Source organism: Lycorma delicatula, chromosome 11, assembly GCF_047948215.1.
Source record: "Lycorma delicatula isolate Av1 chromosome 11, ASM4794821v1, whole genome shotgun sequence".
Taxonomy (NCBI): Eukaryota; Metazoa; Arthropoda; class Insecta; order Hemiptera; family Fulgoridae; genus Lycorma; species Lycorma delicatula.
In genome coordinates this window covers 12984296-12998060 of record NC_134465.1, presented here as the reverse complement: position 1 = coordinate 12998060, position 13765 = coordinate 12984296, and the positions used below count along the sequence as shown (strand labels likewise).

Sequence of the window (13765 nt, the reverse complement as noted above, 5' to 3'; positions counted from 1 at the left end):
ACAAGATGTGGACCTCCATGGCCAATTCATTTCTCAGAGAAATGATTATACAAGTAAGTCCAATTAACAAGTGACGAAAAAGTATGGAGGTGTGCCATCGAGCTTTTAGTATACTTTGTGTCTCAGCGCTAGAGAAACATCTTCAAGCAGCTGCGGCAATTCTTTTTGAAGAAAGTGCAAGTATACCTCAAGCATTTAAGTAGCCAGGTAATATGAATGGTCCAAACAGTTGATTGTGAAGAAATCTCTACCGTACATTAACACTACATCAGTACTGAAAATTGCTTTCCACAGTTACATGAGGAATTACTTCTGCCCATGTACGCTCATTGCATAAGTTGTTGAAGTCATCTCGAATGAAATTTGCCTTGTCGGTAAACAAAATATTCTTGTAGAGTTGTTGATTTGTATTCCACCAGTTGCAGAACTCCAAGCAAAGCTTGGTAGACAGAATTGATACACATTGCTGAATCCGATATTAGGTCATGTGCATCACATTTTCACAAGCGGAATTTTATTGAACAAAAATAAAAGCTTCATCAAAACATTTTATATTAGACAAGCCAACTGCCTGGGGAATTATTATGATAAAGGAAGGGTTAATTAAAATATTACAAAAATGTGCAGCAGAAGGTAAAAAGAAGAAGTGACAGAAAAACTAAAACTTAAAGATAAACTAAAACAAAGTGTAAACTATAAACTCAACAGTTCAGCTGTAAATGAAAGAGAATGGAGATGAAAACACAGTAGTGTTTATCTACAGTGTTAAAAAAATAAAGGTAACCATGTGATTGCTATAAAATAATTTAATAGTATCAACTACAACGCATGTAAATTAATTTCTTAAATAAATATTAAAATGTATTACCTACCTCTTCTGGACTTTGTAGTAAACAGTCAATGAGTTCAAATCCAGTTAATGTATATATATTGACAGCTCGTCTATCGATTCCAACATCAATCCTTGATAATTGTCGACTTTTTGGCAATAAAAATTGAACCAATTTACGTAAGAACTGCCGTTGACTTGACTCATAAAGGCAAGCTGCTTTACTCTGAAAATAAAAAAGGCCAGTTTCATAACTTAAGAATATCCTGACTTTTGATTGTTTTAATTATGCAAGAATAATTTGTTATGAAATAAAAATATACCAAAATAATAATAATCAAATGGCTTTTTGAAAAATTATATAGAAAACATCTTACATCACAACAATGTTAAAAAAAACTAAGCAAAAAAAAGGTCAGACTATATTACTGCTCAACTGACATCAAAGGAGTTGCAAAATAATGAAACCACAACTTATTAAATATCAGTAATAAAAAAAAAAAAATAATACAAAACAATTTTAGAATGAACAATGTAAACAGAAACATACCAAAAGATACAACATTAACAGGGGTTTAGTCCATTCTTTTTTATTTTATAAGATGAATCACATAATCCTATTCATTTATTATAGGAAAACAACAAGCTCAGTCACAAGTAAATTGATGTTTTATAACACCAAAGAGAAGGAGCTAAGTCCACATGTCATTCTCTGTACTCTGAATATTTATCCTATTTTCATAAAGACCATCATTACTCATAATACAGTTTAATTTCAATCACCTTTCATGCATCGACCGTTTGTTTTAGTTTAACTGTTACATTGTGAACATATGCTGCTATTTTTGCTGTAATTCAGTTTTGTTTTTGAAAATAATTTTAAATGTTTAATTGTTTTTAAAATAATTTTTATTTTATAAGTAATATGAGTAACAGCTATATCAGATTAACTTACATTAGTAAAAAGAGTAAATTATCACTTCATAAGTTTAGCAATGATTACTGATGCAAATGAATTAAATGTTTTGCAGCTGTTACCAGCTGAAGGTGGAAAACAGATCCTTAAACAATTTACGATAAGTAACACAATAAGTATTACAGTATTACGATAACAGTATCGATTACAGTATTAAGTATTACGATAAGTATTAACAGATAAGTAGCAATGACGAGCAAATTTCTTATTTATGTCAACTAACAAGTAACGTTAGTCAGTGAAAACATAATCTGTTATGTAAAAGTTTAAGAGATACAAATGGTGATAAAAATAATATTTAACACGACAAAATTTTAAAGAGACTGAAGTCCACAAAACAGAATTTATTTCAATTTATGGAATATGCTGGATAAAACAGAATTTTTCAAAAATCAATTAAATTTACTGATACAATGAAAATATAGTACAATGAAAAGTGTTTAAATTGCAGTAACGTGTATAAAACATGTTACTGTTATGGTGAAACAGTTTAATTCAGGCAGAACAAGTATGACTGATCTCAATCGCTCTGGAAGACCAGTTGAAGTTTTGACCACTGCGCTGCAGACCGCATAAATGGTTTTTCTTTTTTTTTTGCATAAATGGTCTTATTTGGGAAGACAAGCGAGTCAAAATTTTCTGAATTGCTCGTTTGTATAATATTAGTGTTAGAACCACATATTCAATCATTCATGATGTGCTGAATTATCGCAAAATGTGTTTGAGATGGGTTCCAAGACAGTTGACTCAAGCACATAAAGACACCCAGATTTGGATTTATTCTGGGCTCAATGAACAGATTGAAGTCGAAGGTAATCACTTGTATCTCTGATGAAATGTGGACACACCATTTTGAGTCTGAATCCAAACAGCAAAGTCTTGAATGGAAACATCCGGATTCATCTACAAAAAAAAATTTGAAACTCATGCATCAGCCGGTCAAGGGATATTAACGACCTTCTGGGAAACACGAGACCAAATTTTTAGCGATTATTTAGAAGAACAACATACCATGAACAGTGAGTACTATTCTAATATGCTCAAACAGAAAGTGAGACTCGTGATAAGGCGAAAAGGTTAGGACACTCTCTCAAAAGGTGTGATTCTCTTGCACGGCAACGTGCATCTCCACATCATTCAGGGAACGGGATAAACGCTCTAGAAGTTGGGTTGGGAAGTGTTGCCACATCCTCCTTGTAACTTAGACCTCTCCCTATCCAATTTTCATTTGTTCAGCTTACTCAATGACTTTTTATGCAGTAAAAAGTTTGACAACAAAGCGATAAAAAAAGCAGTACATGAATGGTTCAAACAGCAAACTAAAGACTTCTATGCTGTAGGAATCAGAAAGCTGACAGAATGATAGGACGAGTGTCTAAATGTTGCTGGGGACTATGTTGAAAAGTAGTATAAAGTTTCATTGTCATTAAATAAATAATTTTTTTTAATAATATTTTAATATTACCAAAAATGTATTATTATAATTTAATTATATTAATAACATTTTTCAGTGCTATTTATGATATTTAAATTATTCTTTCATTTTATAACTAACATGTAGTTTCAATTATTATAATATTCAAAGGGGAAAAATTGTATAATTTTAGCATGTAAATTTTGTATCAAGGTAATAAAAATATTTTATATTTTTGTTTTTTTAATTTTCATTTTTTTTGGATTTGATATTTAAAAAAAAAACTATTTATTTACAAGTTACCTTTAAAAAAAAGAACTTCTTAAACGTGTTATCATAAAAAAAGTTCTTCTGTAAAATTGACAAAATGTGACCTAAACCCCTTTTTGATGTGGACCCATCAGTTATAAAATGAACTACAAAAATAAAACGCTATAATTAAGTTGAAAAGATACTGAACACTTTAGAAATAACCATAAAAATAAAATCCATGAAAAATAAAAAATGACTTAATGATTTAAATTATAATTATGGGTATATATAAATAAAAGAAGAGAAAACACAAAAACAAAAACTGAATATTGCACTTATAAAATAAAATTTAATTTATTATGTTACATATCCAAAAAATAAAATGAACACAAAATGACAAGCTATGTTTTTTCTCTTAAAGTTAAAAGAAAAAAATAACATTAAATGCATATAAATTGGAAATTTTAAAATTAAAAACGAATAAAATTTATGTTAATCAGGAAACTGTAACAGAAGGTGAATAAAAAATAATCAATAGTTTAATTCATAAACTAAATCTAAATTACCAGACACATTTACAATGCCAACTTAACTTTAACCAGTTTGACCCATTAAGACACTCAAGTAGTTCATTTTTAACTAAAAAGTGTTTTTAAAAACTTTTCTATGACTTCAGTCAAAATCAGGCAAAAATTAACAACAATCGATGATGAAATGAACCATATCCTCCACATCCCTACTATATAACAGAAATCATAGTTAATTCAAAAATGAAACTTTTTTATGAAGAGTAATATAAATATTTAACAAACAAAAAATCCTCACACAGTACAAGGAAAACCTGAACCAACAGAGACTGATTAAATAATTAATCTTTATATATAACTCAAAAACAACAAACATAAGCTATAGGTAAATACTCAATATATAAAATTACTGTAAACAAAATAATCAAGAAACACTTCTTCTTTCTTTACTGTTTAGCCTCCCCGGTAACTACTGTTTAGATAATTCTTCAGAGGATGAATGAGGATGATATGTATGAGTGTAGTCTTATACATTCTCAGTTCGACCATTCCTGAGATGTGTGGTTAATTGAAACCCAACCACCAAAGAACACCGGTATCCACGATCTAGTATTCAAATCCGTGTAAAAGTAACTGGCTTTACTAGGACTTGAACGCTGGAACTCTCGTCTTCCAAATCAGCTGATTTGGGAAGACGCGTTGCGTTCACCACTAGACCAACCCGGTGGGTAATCAAGAAACACTACACAGACATTACTTACAAGGAATGACAGAAAACTGAATCATCTTAATTTATGTGCAATTATTTATCCCAAACGTACAAATAAAATTTAGTTACCTTTAATATAGCTCTAACTGAATCCCAGTTCCAAATGAATGGAACTGGGATTCCATTCATTTGGAACCATTCCATTCATTTTTGTCTGTTATTAACAGACAACACACCTGATTCCTTTATTGCTTCATCACACTCTTTTGTTAATAACTGTAATTAAAGAAAATAATAAAAATAAATATAAGTTTAAGTTGTAATGAAGTACAGACAAAGATGTCAACACTTTTTTTTTCATCAATCATTTAACTAAATGAATTAGCTGATATGATATATACTCATTTTATTAGCTGATATCCATATATCAGCTAATAAAACTCAACATAATTCAAATGTTCAAAATTCACCCACAAATGTTTCCGCTCTCTCGCCTGTCTTAAGGTTTGTTTGTTTCATATAATCTTATCACAATTTATATTACATATTTTTTGTCAATCCAGTTAATTTTCAACACCTTGTAAAATCATATTTCTAAGAGCTCTTTTCTTTGTTTTTTTTGTTTTTCCTATTGCTTGTGTTTTGCTCCATATAAGAGAGCTATCCAGAATGTAGCTTAAGTTTTCTTGTTTGTGAATGAGGGTAGCAGCATTTCGTGTTAGTCTGACTCATACACATGAAGGTCCGTTATGTGTAATTTGACACATCTTGTTGATATTTACAAGTGTTTAAAATAGATTGTTACAGAAAATTCCACCGGTAGTGAAGCGAGATCAGGTATTAGATTACTTTCATAAAAAAAAAAATTACAAACTCATTGAGATTTAAACAGGAACTATATGATGCTTGTGGGAAAGAAATAATGAATTAACATGCAATGAAGCGGTGATGTTACACCCGTGTGTGATTGTATTTAAAAATGGATGCTCAAATGTCCACGAAAAAATCATATGGCGGGCCTAGTATTCTGTCTGTTGAACTGGTAGCAAAAGTTGATGAAAAAAATTCATGCTAATCAGTGCATTACCATTACAGAGCTTTCATTTCATTTTCCAACAATTTCATTTAGCCTTTTGCATTATGTTTCAGAACAATAGTCTTCTGGGACAGAAAAAAGGGTATTTTTATTACATTTATGAACCCTGATGCTACAATAAATGCAGGAGTGTAATGTAACACCTGAAAAAAGCTATGAAGAGCAATCCAAAACAAGCGACAGGACATGTTGACATCCAGGATTTTATTCATCTACAACAATGCATGTCCACTGTACTCAAGAACCACTGATGCAGACCACTGTACTCAAGAACTTTTGGGGCAGTTTGGATGAAAACATTTTTGATCATCCTGCATACAGCTTAGATCTGGCACCGTGTAATTACCATTTGTTTCCTTAAATGAAAAACTGGCTAAACTTTTTTGACTATGTACAAAAAAAATGTTTTTTGTACCATTCATAACTGTTTAAAATCTGAAAATAAAATTTCTTATCAATATTCCTAAAGTTTATTAATGACTGTTTAACATTCAAAATGCCAATTTAGTTTTAGATTTTAAATAGTTTTTGTAAACAGTTATTAAAAAATTTTTCCAATTTAAAATCATGTACTACTTTACAATCAATCACCTTCACATTGTGATTTTCTGAACATAATATTTATTATTTTACCAATTAATTAAAAAAGTAAAAATTTTACAATATTTTTAATGAAAAAAGTAAATAAATTACCTAATAAAATGGTAGCTCTGACAGATAAAAATGTGTGATCAGATACAATCACTTCTACGATTGCATCTAATAAACCAGCTTCCAAAAAACAGTATAATAATAATGACAAATGAACTTCCACAAGATTAACTCTGAAAGAAAAAAAATGAAATTTTGGATATTAAAGAATTATACAATCTAATCTTTCATGGAACCTACTAAAAATAATTTACAATAGTATATTGTAAAAATAATACTGTCCCAAAGAAACAAAACTACAAGATCAGCCAATTTTCTTTATCTTTCTTTTTCAACATTAAATGGGAATCAATAAAATAGAGAAACTGACTCACTTAATTTGTTCCTAGTTAATAATGCATATTTTCCATTTTGTTTTCAATAAGATAAATAATAATTTTGTTATAATTAAGAAATTGTCCCACACGCTCTTTCTTCTTTTTTGTTTTTAACCACGCAGAGATCTCTACCGCTTCAAAATTTAAACTATGATTTCAGGAACACTTATAAGCAATACATACAATAAACAAACATTTAGAAAAAGGAAGTTTAGAGAACTATATTTGAGTGTTATTTACACTTCATAAGGCAGAAATGGCATCAATTTTTAATGAAAATATGAACATTCAAGCACAATAAAAAGTAATTAATTATCAATTAAATAAAAAAACTTCACATGTTCTAAAAAAGAAAGAAAAATATTTTACTATAAAAAATATGCTATCTGGAATTGGCGCTAAAAGTATCATATAAACGTAATTTTTTTCAGCCACTGAGGCTCCAGTAGAAAGAATAAAAAATTTGTACATTAAACATAAAAAGAGAAGATATCTTTATTTTATATGTAGGTATACCTTGCAGTGCATCAATATTCTCAAAAAATTAAGCTCATATTTGAACAAAATCAAAATGTTGATGAGATTAACAGAGTGCAGAAATTTTATTATGATCATAATGATAAGCTCTTCATGATTTACTGAATAAACAATAATGAATAAATATATAAAAGGAGAAAAGTACACAAAAGTAAAAACTAAACCATCTAATAAAACTTTTACCTCAATTTAGATATATGAGGTAGAACAGCTTTACCCTCTGCAGCAACAAATCCATCAGATAACCTAAATGATTCCTGATATTTAGAAGGATCAACTGCATCTAATGCTACACTAATTTCATCACTCCATTCTGGTTGAGCCAAACATAATAAATCATACAATAAATCCAACACGGCTTTCTGAAATAATACAAAAATATAATAAATATCAGCAATGTTATATAATTTAACTAACAAGAATATAAAATAATAAATTACAAATAAATCTTAGCTAATATAATTGTGGTAGAGGTTCAACTGTTTATAACTGTCAAATGTACAAGTGTCTGTTGTCATTTCATATTATAATTAATTTATGAATCTTATCTCTGTTACATTAGTACTGCAGTTCAAAGAACTAGGAACATGTTGCAGTAAATTACTAGTCTGTTAACCTAGATACCAATTTATAACTGCCATGCATTTCGTTTGTTCTTGGTCATAAGAAATGATGTCAGTATAAATGATATGACCACAAGTTAAATTTGTCAAATTCTTTCATAGTAGATTGTAACAGATATTTGTGAGAAGTATGTCTAGATATGGTAGGGTGTCAAGGGAAATGAAACTTACAGAGTCCTAGAACAATGACATTGAAGAAACCAATTGTGTTCATGGCAAATGGGTGATCCCTAACAAGAGGTTTTTGGAAGTGCATGTTACAAAACAGACAAGAGTTTCCAATACAATGCAATGAATTCATTGCATTGTCAATGATGTCATTGCAAGTCAATCATTACCTTAATCATTTTGACTGCAATGATAAAAAATGTCATGGGATGACAATATATTGTAATTCATGTCATGTTTATAACACAAATAAAATTAAATCTATGGTATCCAACCATTTCAATTACAATTTTATAGATACTCAAACATGCACTCTCGTACAAATGAAAAATTATGAAGTGCTAATGGCTACCCCTGTTTTCACATGAATTACTTGGCATGTAGCTTGAGCCCTTTAATGTTCATATGTTTGGTCTTGGTAGCTCTGGATACTTGAAGTTCAACCTGTGGGTTATTATATGTGTGTAGCTTATACATTTTTCTATAAAAAAATTCATCAAAATCGGTGCAGTAGTACTTTCTCAAAGAAGAAATTTACTCATTTCACAAACTGATAGATTTGTTCAAAATTGCATAATTCTTTATTTTTTTAAAGATTAATGTAAATCAGTTTTTTTTAGTCTATATGTTTCTCAAAAAAAAAAAATAATAATAATAAAAAAACATTCAAATCAGTGAAAGTTTTTGCATGATTGGGAAAAAACTTCAGATTTATACATAAGTACGATGAGAAATTTCATAATAAAACATATTACAGCATAGCAGTGTTATAATGTAACATGTACTATTTTATTATACACAAACTGCATTTATTATACCCAACCTGGTCTACCTCTACCAGTTCTTATCTAACATAAAAAGAAATCTATATTAAACATTCTAAAAAATGTTTCTTATTTGAAACATATTTCATCTGCTTTAATTCTTCTTTGACATATTTTATCAGAAAGTTATCAATAAGGATTAATTTTTTTCACTTACTGCTTTGTTTTTTCCTTACATTTAGTACTTTCACAGAGATCCACAATTCATCAGAAAATTTTGTGGAGATTATATTACACCCCAACCCCATAGGGAAAGATACCCACCTTGTGACGTTACCGGTTGCCACACATCCCCCCTTCCAAGGGGCCAGATTATATTACACTGTTAAAATATGAAAAATAATAATATGCCTACCATCTTGGTTAATGATATGAAACGAAACCATATCTATTAATTCAAATAATAAGAAACAGCAAAAACACTAATGATCAAGTAAAATTGAACATTACAAACAATACATTTAAGAAAACAATACATTTAATTTAAATTATTCAAATTTTGAATTAAAAATATGTAATCCAATTACAATATGAAAAACAAGAGTTCCACTATCTGCAACAGATCAGATCATAGCAGTACCAGAATAGTTAATTTTATATCAGATACCAAGACAGTAAACATAAAGAAAGTTTTTTTTATTCTAAACTCTACATAACGAACAGACAGTAAATGTTTAAAGAAATAATCATGGGATAAAACAACATGCAACAAGATAAAGTGAAAAACCTTCCTGTAAAAAATTTAAGCACATTTAAATATTAACTGCAGCCAGCAGCAGGATCAATTTACAAAGCAAGGTTAACATCTCTTAGAGCAACAGTTAAGTTAAATAACTTAACTCATTAACTTATAAAACATTAAAGAATAACTTACCCTAATTTCACGTTGATTTAAATAAAGAGTATTAACTATTGATCTTAAACCATCTTTCTCAGGATGACAAAAATTTAGAACACCAGGCCAAGATCGTAACAACGAAACAAGTACAAAATGCGTCCACTGCAGCTGTGTTTCAGTCGAGAAGTTAGTTTCACTAAAATAATAAAATTATAATAGGAAATAAATGTATAAAAATATTTTTTATTTTAAATATACACAAAAAATTACACTGTTATCATCATAATTGAGGCAGAGGGATCTGGAAACCTCATTACTATTTATCTTTAACACTGTAGTCTGCCAGCTGAGTGACTCTTAGGATAAGGGATTTTCTCTTACTAAGTGACAATGGCATGTGAGGGCAGATGGAGTTGAGGCACTGTATTATCCTTCGAATGAGAAAGAACTCTTAAAGGCAAACTACATTAAGGACAAAGATGGATATCCTTAAGAAATAACATGGCAGTCCAAAACTATGATAGACAATGACAAATAACAGTTACGCACATGAAAAATATCAATATAATTATACTTATTTACTTATACTTATTTAATTATACTCATAAAATTACGAGGTCTGTTCAGAAAGTAGCCAAACTTTATTTTTTTAATCTTTTTTATTAATTTTACAGATTACTACCGGTCCTTGTCCCATTTTAAGTATTCCCCTCCCTTACTTACAACTTTTCCCAGTGGTGTTTCCACTGGTGAAGCAGTCCAGGATAGCTTCATTTGAAATGGCCTTTAAGGTCAGCGATGAATTTGCTTTAATGTCATAAACAGTCTCAAAATGGCGTCCTTTAATCACTGATTTTAATGTCAAAAATAAGAAAAAATCACAAGGAGCTAGGTTTGGCGAGTAGGAAGGCTGAGGAAGGACAGTCATCTAAATTTTGGTACAAAATTGACTAATTGACAGAGCTAAGTGTGTAGGAACATCGTTGTGGTGAAGGAACCATGAGTTGCCTTGCCATAATTCTGGTCTCCTTTTGTGGATTTTTACACATAACCATTGTAAAATGCTTTGACAGTACACACAGTTCACTATTTCACCTTGAGGCAAAAATTCAAAATGCACAATTCCATTAAAATCAAAAAATAAACAGAGAGCATCACTTTGACATTGGATTGAAACTTACATGCTTTCTTGGGGCATGGAGATCCTTTACCAATCTATTGTGATGATCAAACATTTTTCTTGATGTCATAGCCATATCCTAAACCCAGCTTTCATCTACCGTTATGATCCTTTGTGTGAATGTTTCATCATTAGTGGCTTGTTCAAGAAGTTGCCAATAAACGTCTACTCGATGTTCTTTCAGCTGTTCGGTCATCAAACTCCTCGTTTGATGACCGAACAGCATGCATCGAGTTGCAGCAAAGTTTGTTCCTCACAAACTTTGCTGCAACTCGATGCATGTTCAATTTTTCAGTCAAAATGTCATGTCATGATCTAATTGAGATGTTAACCTCTTCCGCAAATTCTCTGACAGTGAATCAGCGATTTGCATACACCAGATCGTTGATTTTCTGAACATGGGTGTCATCAGTTGAAGTCGAAGGCCTTCCTGGTAGATGGCCATCTTCAATTGACTGACTACTACTTTTAAATCATGAAAACTATTTGTAACATTGCATACAACCTACAGCATCATTTTCATAAACTTGTTTCTGTGAAAATCTTCTCCAGTTTCACGAAAAATTTTACATTCTATTGTTGCCCCTGAAAATCATTACAAAAATTGTTACAGACACTTAAACACATTGCACTCAAATAACAACAACATGAAAACTAAATGAGATATCAACAATCCAAGAATATGTGATTACAGAGAAGGTTTTGCAGAACACAATGCTGCCAACCGCACATCAATAAATATCTCCATTGACATGCAATTAAAAATGTTCGGTTATTTTCTGAACTGTAATGTCTGTCAGCAGTGATTGCTTTTAATTATTTTTATTTTAATCACAACTGTCTGGTATAATTGGACAGAAAACATCACATCTGCTGATTCCTTTCACTACACTTGAAGTAAATTCAGATGATAAAATTATTTTTTGTAATATTAAAAATAAGTAATATTTTATTCGCCGATGACAACAGGAATGGGAAGAATACTACTCTAGAATTTGCCTGGATGGATTAAAGGAAACACCATTGTAATATCTTGATAAAAACAACAGTTACAAATGACAAAATTAATTTTTAAAAATACTAAGAAATTGTAGTAAAAAAATATGTAAATAAAATAAACAAATAAAATCATTATAAAAAAATACCAATTTTTAAGACACTAAAAATTGTCTGAACGTGTATTTTATACATATTAAACGATAACACAGACTTCAGTCTAGAAAAAAAAATTGTATTAATTAGAAACTCATCCTAAAATTGGTGGTTCTGTAAGTTAAAATCAAGTTTTAATTTAGATTTTTTTTAACTTTTACAATGATTCATATATTTAAAAAAAAACAATGGAAGCATAATAAACCCTTTTTAAACCCAAAGTATCTAACTGGGCACAAGTAGATATTATTATAGCTTTTTTCTTTATCTTATAAATCATTTAAAGTACTCATTACATCACTGAAAGTTTTAAAAGAGATATTATATTTCCCATAATAATATACATAGGTATAAAGGTAAAATAAATATTTAATAATAGTAAGTTTAACTCATTATTAAAATAATTTTAAGAAAAAGAATATAGTTTAATTTTATTGCGCAGAAAATCAAATTATGTTTGTTGGAGATGAGAAAAAATTTGATTATCCTAAGAAAATTAATCAGCTAACAAGTTATCCAGAAATTACATATTATGAGCAGCAGAAATTTTATTACATAGAAAATAAATTACATCGATCAATTCATATGACATTCCACAGGTCACTGGACATCTAGTGCAGATTTACTGATTCTGGAAGCCAAATCTTGTTCTGAAAATTTAATTTACTTACAGCTTATTCACGGCCACCATGTTACAATCTGCTGTTAATTTAAATCATCTGATATCAAAAACAAAATAGTGGCTGGAGACATATTACAGACAATATTTTAATAAGCTAAATCAAATCCAATTAATTAAAAAAAATTTAATTCATGTAAGTCTCATCTTGAGTAAGTCTCACTATTTATTTATTTTCCTACTTTTTAAACTATTACTGTTATAAAGTATAATTTTACTTCATTAAGTACAAGAATAATTTACTTATATACTTATATACTTTTATATACTTAAATTATATTTAATACTTAAATTATATTATATACTTAAATTATATTTAAATATATTATATTTATATATATTTAAATAATTTAAATATATAAACTATAAGTTTTTGAATTATAATAATCAACACAGATGCCCTGGAAACATTTTTTAAAAAATAAGAACTCCTTTCATGCAACCTCTTAAATAAAAATAAGTAACCTTAACAATAAAAATAACTCTCCATTAAATTCTTGACTGATATATAGCAAATAAAAAGTCTTCTAAGGTTATACTGGTTGTTTTTAAATTGATAAAAAAGATAATACATTTACCTTTTTATTCTACTAACAAAAGTTAAATGGAAAATAAACTGAAGTAGGGATATAATCAATTACTTATATAACAACCTATGTAATTATAATACCAACAACTATAATTAAATAAATTAAAAAATAATAAACTGAAAGAGTGAAATAATATACAGAAATTATTTTATACACTAATAAAATGATTGAAAACATAACTAACACTTACAATAAAGAAACATTTAAAACAATATGCAAACCTAATAATTAAATAATAAAATATTCAAAAAAACAAAAATAATAATAAAAAAATAAACAATTTTTGTGGAATTTATAAAATTAAATGAAATGATAGTAATAGTATTTATGTAGGAAAAACAAA

The 13765-nt window shown here is 28.9% G+C and overlaps 1 protein-coding gene across 1 annotated transcript in view; it reads right to left on the bottom strand.

The window, feature by feature from the left end:
• Nucleotides 1-13765, bottom strand: part of LOC142332465 (uncharacterized) — a 93020-nt gene that overhangs the window by 69618 nt on the left and 9637 nt on the right. Inside the window, exons 8-13 of the mRNA XM_075378912.1 lie at nucleotides 11511-11586; nucleotides 9858-10017; nucleotides 7552-7730; nucleotides 6497-6627; nucleotides 4970-4983; nucleotides 869-1055 (exon numbers count right to left, since the gene is read on the bottom strand). Coding sequence (XP_075235027.1) covers nucleotides 869-1055; nucleotides 4970-4983; nucleotides 6497-6627; nucleotides 7552-7730; nucleotides 9858-10017; nucleotides 11511-11586 — 747 coding nt within the window. The remainder of the gene's footprint in view (nucleotides 1-868; nucleotides 1056-4969; nucleotides 4984-6496; nucleotides 6628-7551; nucleotides 7731-9857; nucleotides 10018-11510; nucleotides 11587-13765) is intronic.